This window comes from Parasteatoda tepidariorum, chromosome 3 (assembly GCF_982258835.1).
Source record: "Parasteatoda tepidariorum strain Cologne lab strain chromosome 3, Ptep-v5.0, whole genome shotgun sequence".
In the NCBI taxonomy this organism is placed as follows: domain Eukaryota; kingdom Metazoa; phylum Arthropoda; class Arachnida; order Araneae; family Theridiidae; genus Parasteatoda; species Parasteatoda tepidariorum.
Genome location: NC_141757.1, coordinates 88,263,997 through 88,284,926, shown reverse-complemented (window position 1 = coordinate 88,284,926; position 20,930 = coordinate 88,263,997). Strand labels below are relative to the sequence as shown.

Here is a 20,930-nt window from a genome sequence, read left to right as displayed (position 1 = left end):
AAAAAAAAAAAAAGCATTTATCCGAAGAATTTTTCTTTGAACGTAAATAAACTATAATTACAGAGAAAACAAAGAATTTATATTACATAAAAAAAAAAAAAATCATAAATAAATAAATACTTTTTTAGAAATATCTCCTTGATCGAAATTAGTTTTCAGTAAATTCGTAAGATAAAAACAACAACGATAAACAATTGTTTAAAGTTTCATAGCTAGTCAAGAATCTGAAATAAAATGCATTTGTTTAAAAGTAGGGAGAGAAAAAAAAGCGAAGAGAAAACTAAGTAACAAAAAAAAAAAATCTCCTTTTGGAAAATAGAAAAGGAGAGGGGAGAAAAAAAAGAGAGCTCGGATGAGACTAGACGATGCGGCGCCACTTTTGAAAATTTTGGCGTTCTTTGTTGGCGGTGATCAGAAAATGGCAACCCTACCATCATTCCACTGAGCGGCAGCGTTTCAACGAATTTCTGATCACTGCCTCATAAGTGTTTAGTACGCGATGAGCGGACGCTGCTAATCTACTATGGATTTCTATCCTCGACACAGCATTTTCAGTGAATTGCAGTCCGTCCATGAAACAGGGTATTATAACGCACAGCTATCACTTGAGGACCGATGGCAGCAGGTAATGAACCTCTTTTAATCCCCCCTATTTTTAAGAGTACCTACAAGAGTTCACCGGCTAACTGAAAGTGCAAGAGCGGGGGAGGTTGGCGCGCGCACCAGAGCTCCCGCATACTCTCTTGAAAACTAAGTGTTCACGCTAACTTTAATTCATACAGTAATGAAGCTTTCCAAAAGATGATTGGATTCCGATAATTCTGCTTCATGAAGGAGAATTTTACGCAGCGCTTAATAACATAATTAACATATTTCACGTGAATATCTTTCATCCTCTGCACCTGCTCAATAAACAGACCTTTTTCTGTTATTCTAATCAAGAAAATATTGCTGTTCATTTATTCTATTTGTAATCTTTCGAGTAAAATAATCATAGGCTATAGTTCTTTTGGAAATATAACTTGCTATTTTAGATAGGCTCATTAAATGGTTTCTTTGATTTAATATTGTGTATCTTTCTTTAAATCTGAATGCAAAGATGTAGGAATGATTGTTACCGGTTAAAATATCCACATAATTCAATCATCGCGGCAAGGCATTTTTATTACAAAAAGGGTTGCATTTTGCTCTAATACTTTGCCATCGAATCGAAAGTATACTTCGTGAATTTCATTTGATCATTCAGTGATATCTCTAAAAGGGGTTCTCTTGAATGAGAAAGGATTTAATTTAGATCACCCATAATCCATAGATGCTGGAAGAATTTCGATAAAATTAGTTTGATCCTCATGGTGATCTCAATGATTGAAACAGATTCAATTTAATTTGGATTATTCCGATTCATACAGACAAATCGAAACCAATTTGAATCGTCTTTCATTCATAAAGATTAAATTTTATTCGTAATTTATTCGAACATATAGAATGGAGTTTCATACTTTTTGCTCATTACGGATTAGATGTTATGTAGGATCTTTTTGGAATATTTAGAATGTAGATTTGATTCTTATGCTTCGCACAGATTAAATGTAATTTGTTTTATCTTGATCCATGCGGCATAAATATTGCTGAGATTTTTTTTAAAAAATTGTACGTAATTTGTATCATTTTGCTACAGAGAGATGAAAAGAAACTGCAATTTTTTTCTGATATACTGCTCTTGCTCTATTCAGTTTGAATTTTAAGCGAGATTCTCTTCAATAAATGTTAAAAAAAATAATCTATTTAAGCGTTAATTAAAATTCTGGAGAGTTTTCCCCCCAATATTTTGTGTATAATTTAAGTTAAAATTGAAACATATATATCACTGTTTGATGTTTAATAAATCTTTAAAATAATTTGTTAATGATATAAAATATCTAGAAATGTTAAGTTTGTTAATTAAATGCAATGCAATACCGCCTAAGTAATTAGTGTCGATCCTCGTGACCTTGGTTAAATAGTTAGTTAATTTTATATAAGTTTAGAATGATAATTTTGCTTGAATGTTTGTTTATTTTTGACTTAAATAAAGGATTGTGAAAAAATTTTTCTTGGTGTGTACACTTAGCCAAATGTAACCACCATTAACTGAAAAAAATTTATAAGAATAGTTAAAATTAATCTCGATTGCATGTCATTCCCAGACATTTCGGTTAATTTTCCTACTTAAAAGGATAAATTTTAAATCTAACCGCCACCGGTGCTGGGGGAAAAACAAGAAAATTCACAACTTCCTCTTACGGAGGCGAGTCACGTGCTGTGTGATTATTTATTTATTTATTGAATTGATTCTTCCATTTTAACCGGCTTCTTAAACTAATGAATGGCAAACTTTCACTGCAGTAAATTTAATATTGTTAAGATGCTTAAAAAAAATTTGATAGCCAGTCTTCTTATTTTTATATAAATTCTATAAATATTTTTATTAATATTTTCTAGACGTTTATTTGCTTTCCTCTTTACACACACACATAAACTACTATAACTGATTCAATTACAGCGTAATATTTTAATATAATATTAACATAGACATATTATTTACATTACTGCTTAATTATTATAACTCGTTTATTGATATGGAGAAGTTTTATATTAATAATTCATTACTGACTTTATTATAAATTATTATTAATCTTCCATTTATTTTATTATTTCGCTAAAACTATTTTATACGATTATATTTTATATTTATAGTAATTTTTGTATAGTAATTTTAGCTTAAGTTAATTTTTTCTTTGTTATTTTTGCTATGTATTGTTTAATAAAAGCTATTTTTAAAATATAAAATATATTTCAAATTGACTTTTAGATAATAATTGAATTTTGTACATAATTAATTGTATTGCTTTATAACTTTAGATTTTGAAATAATTATATATTATTATTAAGTCTTATTACATCATTTATAAATATTTCAAGTTCATAATTATTTTATACTAGTTTTAGTTTAAATGAATTCATATAATTTCATCATTATTTTGCTTAATTGTTTTTCAAAATTCCGTTTTTGTATGCGGAAATATTTAATAGAATTATTACTGGTAGGTATTTTAATTACTCTATAAAAATTGTGCAGTGATATTTTGAAAACCAATCCGAACATAAGTAAATTATCTGGCTTTAAAAATTAATTTATCTTTAACTGATTCAAAAAAGTAAATAAAATAATTTGCTATCATTATTTTTACTAACTATTTTACTGAATATCTAATCATTATTTAAGCATATCTTTATAGTTATAATGTTTTGAAAAATTAATAAGTATAAATTTCAAAATAAAGAACCAAAGAATTTATTATTTGAACATATTTTTCTTAAATTTGATTTATTTCAAATATCGCTACTGCAGAGAAAACTAGAATTATTCTACTGTGGTCGAAACACGTGTAATGCCATGAGACTATTCATTCTTTATTCTATTTTAATCTATTATCGAAAGTTTTTTTTTGTTTACTTTTTAATTTATGTAATTTTTTAAATATCTTCATATGCTTGCGTGAACTTATGTGAAAACAATTTTTTCACAATTTTTTTGGTTCTGTCTGTATTTCTTTTTGGCGAAACTTAAAAATTTGATTTACATTAATCAGTCACATCCTTTAGTCAGTATCCCTTTTTAATGGCTATTTTTTTTAAATAAAAATCTCTGCAAATTATATGGAATTTTGATATAATATCTGAATTAAAAATTATTTTAAAAATAAATGTTAAACAATTTCTAAAATATTTAAAATAATAATCAATTACATAAATTTTTAATATGTTTGTATGCTTTTAAAAAGAAAAATTGAAAAAGCGTTTTTTTCTTCCTGTTTGCTTGGTTACTTAAAAAATTGATTTTTTTAATTTATGTTTTTTAAAGCTTTTTAATACTGTGTCGATGTTTTCAAATTCATTTTAGTTTCTTTTTGAAGAAAATTGTTTTATAATAATTCCTATCAGTATTCTTTTACTTACATTTCGTAATTTTTTTCTTATACTTAAATTCTTTTTCATGCAGTTCTAGTTCTGGAAAAATATCTTTATTAAAAGATGCCAGTTATAAGATGTGTAATTATTTACTTGTTTATTTTAAAATTAGTACGATTCTAAGGAAGTAGTGCTCATTAAAAATGTGTTTTTAAACTTTTAATGTTAATTAAATACATCGTTTTATGATAATTAACCGGCCAAACTTTATTTAAAAAATAATAATTTTTCGGAAACTTAGGCCTATTTTTTCTAAAAACTCGTTTGATTAATGTAGTAAGTTTTGTTTTCGATTATACATACATATATATATATATATATATATATATATATATAATTTTTGTAATTTTATTTCTATGCTCAAGGGTCTGTTTAAAAGAAATTTGGGTCCGTTAACGGACCCTTCACAAAATATCTTTTCATAAAAACGGACCCTTCACAAAATATTTTAACTTAAAAACGGACCCTTCACAAAATATTTTAACTTAAAAGCGGACCCTTCACAAAATGATTTTTCTTTTAATCGGACCCTTTACACATTTGTTTATCTTCATTATTGTTTTGTTAATTGAATAAACCCTTTCCAGGGCAGAAAACAAGAAAGATGGATGTAAACGAATTAAGTTTTGTCTTCGACAGATGATTCTTCCATTATTCGTCCGAAATTAATATTCTGCGTTCAGCAGTATTAGGCTAAATACCAAATATTTGTATGTTGCATCTCTAATTCAGAAGCAGCAATTGTTGTTTATTTTTTAAAATTTAATTTTTTTAATTATAATTTTACAGTGTTGAGCATAATCTTGTATGTCTTTACAATTTAAAAACTCCTTGAAAAAGTTTTTTTTTGTTGCAAAAACGGACCCTATTTGCACAAATTCATAAAAGCGGACCCTGTTTGAAAGAATGTGAGTAATTTTTTCACAATTTCACGAAAAACGGACCTTTCACATAATGTCTGGACAGACCCCTGATGCTATCAATTGATGAATACTAACTTTTAAATTTATAAAATGTTTTTTATTGAAAAGAACTATTTTTTACATTTAAACGTAGTTAATATAAAGGTATTAAATAAATTTTTGGTTTTTTATATAAATTAAATATTAGTTTTTTACCCGAAATGTATTTGTAATTACTTTTTTCATTATATTTATATTCATTTTTACCATTCTCGGTTCACTGATCCACGCAAGGACATACAACTAATCTTCTCTGCATGGTCTGAATTTGAATTTACATTCAGTGCACAACGTATTTAACATGTAAAAGCAGCCATAGAAATGCCGACTAAGACTTTGTTTACAAATTATTAAAGTCATGGCTATGGCCAGTATCATATTATATTAATATGGGTTTAAAAATATTCTATTTAAATATCACAAAGATATCATTCTATTTAAAAATATCACTACTCTTAACCATAAACTGCAAAGAGTAGAATAAATTTCTCTGTTTTTAGTTACATATTTATTTATAAATTCTTGAATGAAATAATTCATTGGTAGGGAATTAAAACGTCTTGAGATATGCTGAAACTTCTAAAGGCGAGTGTACTTTAACTTCTAAAACGGTTTAAGTGACTTTATCATTCGACGTTAGTCATAAAAGAAATCCTTTTCCAAGGTCATCTTATGATAACAGACTAAAGAGACGTGAAAACTGTAGATGCTTAATAAAAAATGTATTTATTCCTTAGTTTTATTATTTTTTTAAACTAAAAATTCGACAAGTCTCTTCATTAGCTTATAATTATTTTAGATAAGTATTAGAAATTTCTTTTCAATTTTAATGAAATACATGTTACTTTAAATTTTAACATGCCAGTTTATTTCATATGATATTTAAAGCTTTCGAAATCAATACCGATTTTTTAATTTTTTTTGTTTTGTTAATATGGTGTGTTTGTAACTGTCAGTTTCTTTGATGTTAAAAAAGACCATGGTAAAACCCCCATTTAACTGAGAGGGCACTGTGAGCTCAAGTAATCTCGCTGACTTACAAGTGTCAATATGTACTTTCAAATTTGTTAAATATCTTTTTGTTTTTTTTTGTTTAACTGATATCGTCGACGAGTTAATGTTTTGTGCGATTGAAAAATCCACTGAATATTTTTGTCACGTTTGGCTGAATTTATCACACGTGTGAAAGGTGACAATTAATAAAGTGAAATGATTCTATCCAAAAATCCTTAAAAATCGTATTTTTATTAGTGTGCGCTTTGAAATATACGATCTTGTTCTCTAAACTATTGCATTTATATTCAAGATAAGATTAATATTGTTGTAGACATTTGATCGATTGGTATTTCTGATTGACCATTTTTTATCACGAGGTGCCTGACCACTTCCAACTGACAAGTTGGATGTATTTATTTCGTCTATTGTTCAAGGACGTGTCAGTCTCTCCAAATTGAGAAAAACAAGATCATAAAAGGTCAGTGGAATGAATTTATATGGGTGATGACTCATCCTCAATATTTTAACCATGCCGTCCATTTAAAAGCAATATCTTATAGTGTACTGCTTAGTGAAAGACTTTCCATTGGGTTGAATAGACAGATTGATGGACCAACTCATATTCCTCCCCTTCTAAAATGTCCTCCTTGCTTCCTATTTCCTGAAATGTCATCCACAGAGGGTCCTCCTTTTCGTCCCTGTGACATCCCATACTTTGATATGTATGTCATTCTCATTTGGATTGGTTGTGCAATTCTCTTGGACTTTTGCCAAATGTTAAGAATGTCTGTTTTGCTACTTTTCCCCTCTTAAAAATCTCCCCCCTACAGCTGTTTAGTGTTTCGTGTTAGTCCGAAAAGGAATATAAATTGGACGAGATTCCAAACATTAAATAGTCTTAAATTTCTTTGTTTGGTTTGATCTAATATTACCATTTGAAGAAGTTAGACGAAATATAATATTATGGAAACATTAGTCATGCCTCGGTTTCAAGATTATTAATAGAAACGTTATCAGTTGATGCTATTTATTGATACACCGGTATCTATTAGATTCAATTTATTTCTCTGTTTTATTTTTTAACTGAATGGATTAGTTTGTTTCTTCACTTGTTATTTGATATTTTCAATACGATTACGTCAGTATTGATTTCCTTATGTTGAGTTTGATGATTAGTTTTTTTTTTTTTTTTTTTTTGAATATTATTACACTTAGAACTTTTTTTTCCTAAAATAGTTTCATGATATCTTTCATCGCATTTTATTGCAAGAAATCTCTACTTGTTTATTTTAGTAAAATTATTTTGATATTGTATTATCAATATTATAAATATTTTTAATCTGCCACTATACGCTTAAAAGTTGTTTACGTTAATATTTTTATTGCACAGCAGAGTATAACCCAGATTTGCAGGTCAGTTGTAGAAAGTATGCGCCCCATTTAACTTTACCCGAAACTGACTAATCTTTATGCAGCGATTTTTGATTATTATTGCATATTATTAAAGTTTACTGGCAAGTATTTAATCGGCATTTAATTATTTATATGAAACTAAATATCTTTTGCAATAAAAACTCTCAGTTACCATTATTTTTTTTCACATTGTGATCTATCAGTAGTAATAACATCAGGTAGCTTGTAAAAATTGTGTCAGGTTGGATTTTGCTTGTAACCAATTAATTTCTATCTTGTGTATTTTTTAAAATTTATTATTGGAGTAAACTGAAAAACGGGGCTTGAAATTAACGCTGGTCCATTGATTCGAGACAACTAAAATTTTATTTGAACCACCATAGAACAGTAGATTTACGCCCGGACGCTAATTTACAATCCAGCGGCCTTCAACGACACTCTCTCTTTTTTGGAGATTTTCCTCTCTGCTGTAGTTCATTGCAATTATAATGCAAGCTTTTATTTCTTTTAAAATCTGTTACCTGAACTTAAAAAAAAAAAAAAAGTTATCCTAATCAGGCGAGCAGCTGTTAAAGGCCGCTGAATTACAAAATCGCCTCCCGAACCAGCGATCTATGTAAGTAGATGATATGCTGATTTGGTTTTCTTAATTTCCGGTTTACATATTCATGTTTTTGACACTTTTTTCAGCATGATTGTGGCATTACATATTCTCTGTATATTGTAATTTTTTTTTAAATTCTCTACATAGACTTTAAAAAAAAATCTATTACAGATATCTTAAATGTAATTAATGAAAATTTTTACTGACTTAACAACAGGTCCTTCAGATTCATAAAAAAAAAAAAAAAAAATAGTTTCTTTCTACTCCTGCTGGAAAATTTACAAGAAACTAAAATAAAATGTTTGAGATCAAAGTTACAATTTCAGTTTCTCATTTTAATCAATTGATTCCTTACAATAATGTAAAATCACACGAAACTCTGTTTAATAAACCTATTATGTGGCAACATTTGGTTAATAATCGTCGATTTTGGTGAGAGAAGACGTCGTCTGTTGTGCTTGAATGCAATTCGCTGTTTCACGCTATATTCGCCCTAACTGTACGTTAGTAAACTCACATCACATAGCAAAAGGTCTTAATGGTTTTGGAAAACGCTCTATCGGATTTGGGCGACATTAAGGCGCCACTGAATCGATCTACCTATCCCGAGTGGCACACGAAAACTGACCATTTCCAGATTATCCAGACTGTTTATTATTGTCTTAACTATGATTCACGTATTTATTTTATTTCAAAAAGGAGCTATTTTAAAATTGCAATGGTGCTTATGTTATTCTTATTAGGTTGTACCGAATTCAGTTAGTTGTGTATGTAATTTATTTTGATTTTTTTTTCGTTTCATTAGCTCAACTAAAATTTCTTTCTATTCTTTTTCTTTATATTAAATAGAACATTTTCCAAAAACAAATAAAAATAACATTGACTTTAAAAGAAATTTTTTTTAAAAATTGCCTTTAAGATTCGATTAAAAAAATGTTAAGATTGATTATAAGAAAATAAACAAAAAGATTATAGATTACCAACTTTTTGAGTTAGATAGTGTGGCAGACGGAAGCCAAGAATCGAATATTTTAGTCTGTGTAAATCAATTTAATTTATTTTATCAAATTGTTTTCTCTTATAAGATATAACGATATTAATAGAAAATGGAAAATTGATGAAGTAATTGAAAAATTTACCTTTGTGTGATTCGTTTTTATTTAGTTTAAGCTATAATTTTATTAAATCATATAAAAAATAAATTTCAAACAATAAATATTGAATTTAAAATAAAGTGTTCAACTTTTTTATAAAACGATGTAGTTTTAAAGTATTATTAATAAATATTACTAATATAATGAAATGCAATGACTTTATACTCTGAGAAAAATAATATGGTTAAAACTACCAGAATATGGTAAAATTTTCCGTGTTTTTGACTCTATGGGAGCACCAAGAAGCACGGTTATTTTTACAGAAGCGCTTTGGTAATGATTTTGGTAAAATTAGCAGTAAATTATAATTTTTTAATAAATGGTCTAAGTTGGTAGTTTTATCATGATACTTTAGAGCTAGGCATAAAAAATATTTATTCGGTTAAATTTACTTTTCAGTTAAGGCAGGGGTCTGTCCAGACATTTTGTGAAAGGTCCGTTTTTGTAAAATTGTGAAAAAATTACTCGTAATTTGTGAATATAAAATAAACGTTAAGTTACTTTCAACCAGGGTCCGTTATTGCAAAAAAACTTTTTTAGTGAGTTTTGAAATTGTAAAGACATACAAGATTATGCTCAACACTGTAAAATTATAATTAAAAAAATTAAATTTAAAAAAATAAACAGCAGTTGCAGCTACTAAATTAGCGATGCAACATATAAATATTTGGTATTTACCCTATACTGCTGAACGCAGAATATTAATTTCGGAAGAATAAAGGAAGAAGCGTCTGCCGAGGACAAAATTTAGTTCGTTTACATCAGTCTTTCTCCCCCCCCCCCATTCCTGGGAAGGGTTTTTTCGATTAACAAACCAGTAAGAAGTAAACAAATTTGTGAATGGTCCGATTAAAAGATAAATTATTTTGTGAAGTTTTTAAGTTAAAATATTTTGTGAAGGGTCCGTTTTTATGAAAAGATATTTTGTGATTATAAGTAAAGTGATTGTAAAGATATTATAAACGGACCTAAATTTCTTCTAAACAGACCCCTGAGTTATGTATTTTTAATTAAGTGTGTGCTAATATTAACTGTAATTTTGAAAACCAGAATTTCTGATTAACCGTTCCCATATGACGAAAAAATTACCAAATGAATGGTTTAAATATTGTAAATTTTGGTTTTATTTCTGGAAATATGCTTTTTTTTTCTTTTTGCCAGAAATGTCCTTTCAATATGGTGCGGTAATTTTATCAGAATTTTTTCTCCGAGTGAGAAGAAAAAAATATATAAATAAATAAAAACTTATATGAAATACTTTACAAAATTATATTGACGCATGATCTTACTCTTGTGAGATATGACAATAATAATATAGTTTTTAGTAAATAAACTGTTAAATATAGTTTTAATAGGTATAAAATTATATATGCAATGAAAATATCGAAACTTTAATGGAGAAAATAATAATCGCAACTATTTTTCAATTGCTGTTTCTTACTCCTTCTAACAATATTTGATGTCTATTGAAGAAAGAAAGTAGTATTTTCTTTTAGAAATTTTTAATATCCTATATTTTATGCGTATTATTTCTCTGAAATATTTCTTTAGTAAATAATTTCATTTGAAATACCGTCTTCATTTTCGAATCTAATATATATTTTTTAAAAATGACATAATAACTTATTTAAAGAATTATCTTTTTCTATTAAAAGTTTATTACCCAAAATTTCGGAAGATAAATACTTATTACACTTTTATATTTTGATTTATGATCAACAAATACCAGCTTATATTTTATTGTTACATGCAGAGAAAATGATGAACACTTAATAAATATTTTATTAAAAATTATTTTTCGTGGTTACATAAAAATTTTTTTTCTTTCTATAGAATTTTTTCCTGTTATTCTATATAATTTATATTCCTTGCAGTTTACGATTCTTGAATTGTACTAATATGAGAGATAACATTAACACACTAACTAAACAACTAACTAACTAACTAACTAATGAACTAACACAAGTTTATTAACTTTTTGACGCAGATGTGACACCGGTGTCACTTTTGTATATTTTTGTTTGGCGCGCTCTAATTACAAGCAAAAAATTATTTTGGTATTTTTAATTATTAAATAAAAAACAATCTAATAGTAACTAAAGAAAGCATGTTAGATTATAAGAATAAAATTTTTTTTCATTCATATTCAAAAATTTATCAGTATTTGATTTCGTAAATTAAATAAATTTCAATGATGAATAACTAACTGTTTCTCTTAGATATAAGTAACTGCAAATAAGTGCAAATTTGAAAGATTATTTGGAAGTAAGACGTGTTTGCTAGATTTTATTTTTAGCGCAGAAAAGGACACCGATATTTCCTGTTGTGTTTCATAACCTTAAATTATTAAAATGCTGAGCATAATTTTTTTCAGCTATTTTGATCTAAATTAATACCAAATAATGAAAAATATGTTTAATAAAAATTCTGTGTCAAAGTGTTAAATTTATATTTTTTTGGAGAATGAAGATACGTGCTTACAGGATTATTATTTAAAATATGTTTTACGAATAACGGGTCATTATGGCATTTGCTATTATTGATAATTCTCAAATGAATGAAAAAAGAAGAATGAGGGAAAAAAAATAGTCAAATCGATCAATATATTAATAAGATTTCTAAATCTGAAATTTTTGTTTTGTCAGTCGACGACTACACTTATATAATTTTTATTTTTAAAATCAATATTTTGTTATATATCGAACCTTTAAAATTTATTTACTTTCGGTCAATGACTTGATTTTGGCAAAATAGTGTACTATATGTTAAAAATATTGGAAACACGTTGTCTGTTGTGTGTGTGTGAGGGTAAGGGGAGACAACCTATAATAGCTCAATCACGCAATATGTCAATTAGGCTATAAGTTATAGTAAGTTGTAAATATTGTAATCGTTGTTAGGCTGTTTTTATCTTCTGTTATTGACATAAGTAACATTTCAAAAGTTGTTATTTTTCAAAATAATTTTATTTTAAGATATAAAGACTATTTTCATAATATGAATACATAAAAAAATTATTAATAATTATCATTTCTATCGTATAATGTCCAAGCAAGAAGGTAGTAGCAACACGAAAGAATTAATATTTATTGTAGCTTGGCAGAAAGTTTTTATTTCATAAACTTTGTAATTAATTCGTTTTTGACTATTATTCAAAGTAGTTTCGTTCTTCAGCAAGATTTCAGGGCTATTTTCTCATTGTCTTTATCGTACATAATAAAATAACATTAATGATTGTTTTGAATAATTAGTTAATGAAGTACTTGTGGAGCAAATAATATTATTACTGTTTTTCGAAATTATTGAATTTTTGTAAATCATAATGTCCCATAGAAACTAGAAACTCCTTGGTAATTTGATAACCATACTGTTGAGCGAATTTTATAAACCAGATTGAAATAAAATACTGTGCAAAATAATTCTTCTTAAACAATTCACGGCATTATTTAACTTTAAGCACCCACATAAATTTGTAACAAATTAGTACTATGTAACGTGACTCAAAGTTCTGATATTATGGTTCACTCTGAACCAATATTTTTAAGAATACTTTTTTTACCAGTTAATTTTAATAATTTCTATTGCATTCATTTACATGCCTGTTTCGATATTTCTTATTTACAACATCAAATCAATTAATGAAAAGAATGTGTGCTTTTTTTAAATCGATTGTGGGAGGACAATTTGAAACAACTGTGTTGCAGTGTATGAAATGTATTGTATTGTATTGCATTGTATTGTATTGTATTGCATATCCCTTTATAGTTGCGTATTACTTCAACGAAATATAAGCGTAGAACATTTTTGCTACGTAAAACTTTGCGGGTCTTTTTATTTTAAAAAGACTTTTGTTGCTTAATTAAAATCAATTAAAAGCTCTCTTTTTAACGAACTATTTTTTTTTAAATCAAAGTAAACAAGTATGTTTCTCAACTCAATAAAACATAGTTATCAACAAAATATCAAGACATTGTAATGCAAGATGAATTAAAAACCCTCCATAGAATTTTATACTCTTAAGTTTCTCGCTCTGAACAATTTCCTTTATTTTTATAATTACACTCTTCATAAGTCACCTAAACTGATTGTTTTTAAAATCCAATAAAGGTGGAACTGAATATTATTTTTAATTCCTTTATTCCTTAAAAAAACTATTGTATTATTTTTTTTATAAAACCTTCTATAAGCTTCTAGCAAATGCTAAAATATTGTACTGCGTTATTGTTATTGTAAATAATATTTTTTCATTTATTTCAGCTATTTTGTCAATTTAGTTGCTTGAAATAAACAATGAATTTCTCAGAATAAAACAATAGAAAAAAAAATTCAGGTTCATTGAAAGTAAAACCGGTTAGTTTTAAACAATTTATCATTTTACAAAACAGAATGAATATTTCTTAAAAGTTCATTTTCAACGAAATAGTCTCCATAATATTAATTCTTGCCATTTTATTTGTGGATATTAAACGATTTAAAAACTATGCATTTAGTTATGTTCATTTCCGGTTATATTATTTATAATTATGGTTTTTAAAAATGTTTTGTTAATTATGTTTTTTATATAAAAATCAATTTTATGAAAAATTGGAAAAACCAGTGTATTGTTTTTGAAAAATTTTGTGAAAGGTCCTGTTTTTGTGAATCAATGAAAAAATTTCTCGTAATTTTCTGAATATAAAATCATCACAAAATCTTTTTTTTTTTCCGACTTGAGTCCTATTTTGGTGATGTGTGAAAATAAAGTCATGTTTTTTTTGTTGTAAAAATTAATAAAATAAATAAATATAATAATGAAGTAGAGTAATTGCTGTGAGGGTTTTGTATTTATCAAAAAAATATAATTGTTTTAAAAATAAAAAATAAAATAATGTTTCCGGCAATTTTTTGCGGGACTAATCTTAAGATTAATAGGTAAGTCTTCATACACGTTTGTCGGTAGTATTCTTTTCTAAAAAAAAAAAAAATTTCTATATATTTTTCGTAACATATTTCGAAATGATATTGATTCCTACAATATATTCCTTACTCATTATCCAATCCTTTATTTACTTTCCTTTTACTGACTTATAGCATCAATAAAATATGGATAAAAAAAATTCTAATTTCTAATTAAAAATAAAAAAAATGGTGCTCTGGATATATATGGAAAAAGTGAACCCATTTATAAAAACAACTTCTGATTCATCTTTATTTGTCATAAGCTCGTCAAATTTGAAATAACCCTTTCAATTATTCAATTTTTCCATTATATTTTTTCACCAAAAAAATAACGCCTTTATCATCATAATAACAAGGATTTCTTTTGCTGTTTTTTCCTATCTTCTCAGAACCAAAAGGAAAGCACTTAATTTACACACCGCCAAGAAAGAGCTAGACGCTCTAAATTTACGATCCTTTTGTATTGCAGTAGTGTGTGGGAGCCAAAGTAAATACTCTCAGCTGGCAGATACTAATGGTGTAAAATAAAGCTGGACAGTAGCAGCAGCAATGATCAAATGAGGACTATCCGGAGAGGTCATATCGAGGACGTTTAGCGTGAGAGGGGAAACGTTAGCTTTCGCTGGGTCATTAGCATCTCTTCTTATTTTCTAAACGGATGGTATTGGATGGGAAACAGAAGAATCCCTCAGTAATTTTACTTTTCCGTTTAGCATCACATGAAAAGGTTCTATGTCGTGAATCCAATAATTGGTTGATGGTAAAGGAAAAAAATGAAGCTGACAGCCTAATTTTAGAAGATGTATTGATGTTAAATTTATTTATTATTATTTTTTTTAATATTTTCTTTTAAAGAAAATAATAGGGTTAAGTGGATATAGCTGGGTGACTCGCATTAGAAAGTCTGATGTGACTCTTTTTATTTAGAGATACTGAATAAAAATATTCATTGTTTATCTGAATCATGGCGTACTAATATTTGAGTACTATTTTATGTAGTCCTTAGATCTGACTACTATTGAGGAAAGATGTCTAATACGATGCCAGGGGTCTGTCCAGACATTTTGTGAAAGGTCCGTTTTTCGTGAAATTGTGAAAAAATTACTCACATTCTTTCAACCAGGGTCCGCTTTTATGAATTTGTGCAAATAGGGTCCGTTATTGCAAAAAAAAACTTTTTCAAGGAGTTTTTAAATTGTAAAGACATACAAGATTATGCTCAACACTGTAAAATTTTAATTAAAAAAATTAAATTTTAAGAAATAAACAACAACTGCTGCTTCTAAATTAGAGATGCAACATACAAATATTTGGTATTTAGCCTATACTGCTGAACGCAGAATATTAATTTCGGACGAATAATGGAAGAATCGTCTGCCGAAGACAAAACTTTATTCGTTTACATCCATCTTTCTTGTTTTCTGCCCTGGAAAGGGTTTATTCGATTAACAAAATAATAATGAAGGTAAACAAATTTGTGAAGGGTCCGATAAAAAGAAAAAATAATTTGTGAAGAGTCCGTTTTTAAGTTAAAATATTTTGTGAAGGGTCCGTTTTTATGAAAAGATATTTTGTGAAGGGTCCGTTAACGAACCCAAATTTCTTCTAAACAGACCCCTGTTATTCTAACCCATGATCCGTCTACCATCGAGGATATTTTACGTCAACACTGTGGTCGGTGCGAGACGGGTGCAACATTCGTATCACCCAGCCACTTCTGGGATTCGAACCTGGGTCACCTCATTGGGAAGCGAACGCTCTATTATCTGAGCCACCGCGGCTCTAAGGATGGTGTTTGTAAAAATCTCATATATATGTTTGATCAAATATACGTGATCGTACGATTCTTCCTTCCCGGCCCATGGATCTTTCTGACTCTAGCGGCCCAAGATCACACAGGTGTGATCTCAATTCGGTACTCTCGTATTAGATCTTGTATTAGTTAGGATACATACTCTTCAGTATACTCTACGAGTGAGAGGATCTGAGGAAGCGGGTTAACGAGTTTTAAAGTTAGTATAATTTCATTGAATTGCATCAAATAAATGAGAGTGAATACTTAGTTATATTTTATGCATTCTTTTTTCTTAAAAAAATTTCTCATACATAAGCATTTTCCAAAATTGTAACAATTACAGCCTGCTTAGTTAATAAATTTTGATTCTATCTTGCTGTTATATTTTCATTTATATAATTTGATATAACACTGCAGTTCTTTTGAAATTTGGCTAGCCCTAATGATTTACAACGGTCATTTGTGTTTTTGACTTAATGATAAACATAATAATTATGTTATATTTTTAAAAAAAAGTATTTCATGTTAGGAACCTTTCCTTTACACGCATTTTTACCAGAAAGTTGTTGGTTTGTGTTTAAACTTAAGGTTTTCGTTGCCTTTGAAGTGTGAATTGTAGATGATTAGCTAACATTCGATTGTCTATTGTGACTGAACTATTTGGCCTGGAGTTTGTGATGTATAATAAAAACATATATTGTTTATCTGATTATTGTATACTTGTATGAGTGCTAGAGATTTTTTTGACAAATAACAAATAATGTATAGGTGACGTCCATGGATCGTTAATTCCTTTTTGTTTTTACAACTATCCTCTAGTTATGTTTTGTCCATGTCTATTAAATTAGCCAATCAAATCTCTAGATACCTTAAATTTAATAACAAGATTTCGGTGGTTTATCATTCTTCTCATAGACTACACTTTATAAACAAGATTATTTTTGTATTTGCCTTATTTATATCAAAAAAGCGTATGGTGAATATTTAAAATGTAAATAAGTAGTTATAAAATTAAACGTTTGTTATCTTTGAAGCTGTTAAAGGTTTTTGGTAGTTAGTATCACGACTTTGCAATAACTGGAAAAAATCGAGTGTTTATTTTAAAAATGTTAAGGTAACTAGGGTTAAAAATGCAATCTGAAAACAGTTACAAATCTCTGTCATTCGATGCGATCTCAATTAATCTTCAATAATTGATCTAAATAATTAAACTTATTTTGTACCTCTATTAAAAGCTGAAATATATATTTGTTTCTTTTTTTCTAACAACAAAAGTAACCTTCTCAGTAATATTTATGTATATAGATTTTAAAAAAAAATTAAAATACACAGTAAGATTTATTTCATCATCAGTATTGTTTATTACTTAAGAGACTTTCTCTTGACTTAACTGCTTTAGCTTTCGAAAATTATATTTCTGGCATATACTCAAGTACACTGCTGATAAATAAAACACACATTTATATCATTTTCATCTCAGTGTAAAGGAAAGGGTTGATAAAGGTAACCATGTCCACTTCACAGTCTTGATTTCTGATAAGGCCTTGTCGAAGGTCAGGCTCGTGTGCGTGCTAGTAGAGTTGCATGGTGTAAAATTTAAATGAATTTGCTCCCTATTATACATTTACTTAAAAATATTTTGTAGTTCATATCTTTCTTTTTATTATTTAGCTAATGCCTAGACTGCGACGACATCTAGGTTATGCTTGCATAATTATTATATTTTGATCTTGATATACTCATTAGGTAGAAAATTTTTCTGCGGGTATCACTATAATAATTTACCTATGAAACTCTATTTATTGTTAGCATTGACCTTTTTGCTTACATTTTGAATTAAATATATTTATTTACTAGTTTATTTTTGTCACTAAATTTAAGTACATCTAATGAGTGATTTGACGTATATGGGACCCGGTGTACTTTTATATATTTTTTTTCTGACGCTCTAATTACAAGCAACAATATATTTTGGTATTTTTTAATTATAAAAACCAGTCTAGCAGTTACTAAAAAAATCTGTTAGTTTATCGGAATTATATTTGTACTTAAATTATAAAATCTGTAAAAAAGTGGTTTAAAACCTTTTTTCCATTATATTTAAACATTTATCAATAATTGATTTTGTAAATAAACGAAATTTTAATGATGATTTACTGTTTCTCTTAGATCTAAATAATTCAAAATAAGTGCAAATTATTGTTTGGAATATTTTATCTTTAACACAGAAAAAGACACCGGTGTCTCATGCTGTATTTCATAACCATAATTTTTTTAAATGCTTAGTGTAATATGTTTCTCTTATTTTGACTTAAATTAATAAAAAAGAAAAATGTGTGGAAAATATATTTAGTAAAAACTCTGTGTCTAAGGGTTAGAAAGACCTGTGACTTTCTTTTTGTCTAGTGTAGTATTTTAAGTAGTTTTTTATTTTTTTTTATTTTTTTTATTTTTATAAAATAATCCTGCTTAAAATGACATTTCTATCTTTATAATGATTTATATCACTTCACTCTTCTCAGGGGTCTGTTTAGAAGAAATTTGGGTCCGTTAACGGACCCTTCACAAAATATCTTTTCATAAAAACGGACCCTTCACAAAATATTTTAACTCAAAAACGGACCCTTCACAAAATGATCTTTCTTTTAATCGGACCCTTCACAAATTTGTTTATCTTCATTATTATTTTATTAATCGAATAAACCCTTTCCAGGGCAGAAAACAAGAAAGATGGATGTAAACGAATTTAGTTTTGTCTTCGGCAGACGATTCTTCCATCATTCGTCCGAAATTAATATTCTGCTTTCAGCAGTATAGGCTAAATATCAAATATTTGTATGTTGCATCTCTAATTTAGAAGCAACAATTGTTGTTTTTTTTTTAAATTTAATTTTTTTAATTATAATTTTACAGTGTTGAGCATAATCTTGTATGTCTTTACAATTTAAAAACTCCTTGAAAAAGTTTTTTTTTGCAATAACGGACCCTATTTGCACGCTTTCATAAAAGCGGACCCTGGTTGAAGGAATGTGAGTAATTTTTTCACAATTTCACGAAAAACGGACCTTTCACAAAATGTCTGGACAGACCCCTGCTTCTATTATTTCTTCCTATATATTTATATAGACGATAATTGAGCATTAATACACTCAAAACGTGTGTTTTGCTGGCTTAATTCCAAATTTATCGGGATGAACTTTAATTTCCTAAATAAAAATTATTGCTTTAGCTATTATAAAATTAGAATGTTTTAACTAGTGAATTACATTAGGACAGTGAATTACATACTAGTCAATTAATTATATACAGTAGGTTACTATTTCTAGGCAAATGATGTCATGCATCGAGATTATAAATTTCTTATTTAATTTCGGAGAATCTTATATTAAAAAATAAATAACTATTAAACCTTGTGTTTATCTGATTCACTTTTGACTCAATGCTTTGTTTACTAGCAATAATAAGAAATCATTTGTGATCAAGGTTAGCATAACAAAATAAATCAAATGCTTTTACTGGCAAGTATTTTTTAAATTTGAAGAAAATTCTTAAAAAATCACAATCAGTATTCGTAGAGAAGTAGCCTTTTATTATTATATTGTTGAGGTCATGTTTAGAGGAAATGGTAATTCTCTTTCATTTTTTATTTGCGTAACATGCCTAACTATTATAATATTTACATGATAAACAACCTAATTAATGGCTAACTCCGTTATCCTTGAAACACAACATTTGTTAAAATGATTGTGAAATGCACTGTCTTTTTTCTTTGAATAAAGAAAACATAATAAGTTATTTTAATTTTTGAATGCAATTTATGCTGTTAAGTAATGTATAATAAACACTGCTTTTAGTTCTACTGATTGCGAAAGTGAAACATTTTTTGTTGTTGTTTGAATACTAATAGCATAAAGAGTTGCACTTTTGCATAGCATAAAAGTAGCATAGCTAAATTTTACAGAGCACAAAAAGTTAAATTTTTTAGATGAACGTCGCAGTAAACTTCTGTAGATTAACCTAACATTTATTTTAATAATCGTGAAGTTTATAGACTTTTTTATTGGTAAAAAGAAAGTAAAAAAGCACAAATTAAGCACATTTATTTTATTGATTGTGAAATTTACATACTTATTTTTTTATTTGAATAACGAAAACATAACTTTTTCTTTAATATTTCGATGAAAGTTACAATAATTACAAATATACATTGAGTTTATTTTACAAATGGTGACTTTATTTATTTATTTAATTTTTTTTGAATAAACAGAGCACGAAAATATTAATATTTTAATTATTTGAATGGGAGATGTAGTAATTTAAAAAAAAAAAAAAAGTAATACTATAATTTTACTGTGATCGTGAAAATTCCAGATTCTTTTCTTTGAATAAAGAAATCTTAAAAAGTCACTCCTAATTTTAAAATGAAAATTACAGTAAAATAAAAATCGAAATATGAAACGGTTCGACAGTATTGGTAAAAAGGAAATTAGGGCGCCTTCTCGCAACATCATATCTTCTTCATTAGTAGGGTCATAAAAGGCAAAAGAAAGTAGTAACCTCCTTATAAGAAGTAAAAGTGTTATTTATTTTATTTATTCATTTTTTTTATAGGTCTGAAAGTAGAAAAAAAAAAAAAAACATTAACTCAAACCGGTTTTATCCTCAGTTCATTGGGTTATTTGAGAAAGCCGACACTTGTGATTACTCACAAAGTGATTTTCTTTGTTTATTTATTTTTATTGATTCGCACAGATGTTTTTCTTATTGAGTTACTCAATGTTAAATATCTTTCTGATTTCTATGAATGCAAGTAACATTTACATCTTTTCCGATAAAATTTTAGTTAAAGGCTATTTTTTTGTGTTCATGATTCGATATTTATATAGCATTTAGTTGAAAACATTCTAGGTTGTTTGAAAATAGTTAACGATTTTTACTGAAAAAAAAAGTATTTTCAAACCTCCCAGAAAGTGGTAAAGTTTACCGTGTTTCCTGCTCTATGGGAGCACTAAAAAGCTTGGTAATTTTTACCGAATCGCTTTGCTTATGATGATCTT

General features: G+C 27.4%; 1 protein-coding gene across 4 annotated transcripts in view; it reads left to right on the top strand.

Annotated features, from left to right (window-relative positions):
• Positions 1 to 429: 429 nt before the first annotated feature.
• Positions 430 to 20,930, top strand: part of LOC107441901 (Krueppel-like factor 6) — a 145,576-nt gene continuing 125,075 nt past the window's right edge. Inside the window, exon 1 of one of the 4 annotated variants that reach the window (XM_087159774.1) lies at positions 430 to 625. Coding sequence is in view for 1 of the 4 variants with exons in the window: in XM_043044044.3 (XP_042899978.1) it covers positions 524 to 625 (102 nt within the window). In the remaining 3 variants the exon portion in view is untranslated. The remainder of the gene's footprint in view (positions 626 to 20,930) is intronic. The other 3 variants (XM_087159775.1, XM_043044044.3, XM_087159776.1) reach the window with 3 other exon arrangements.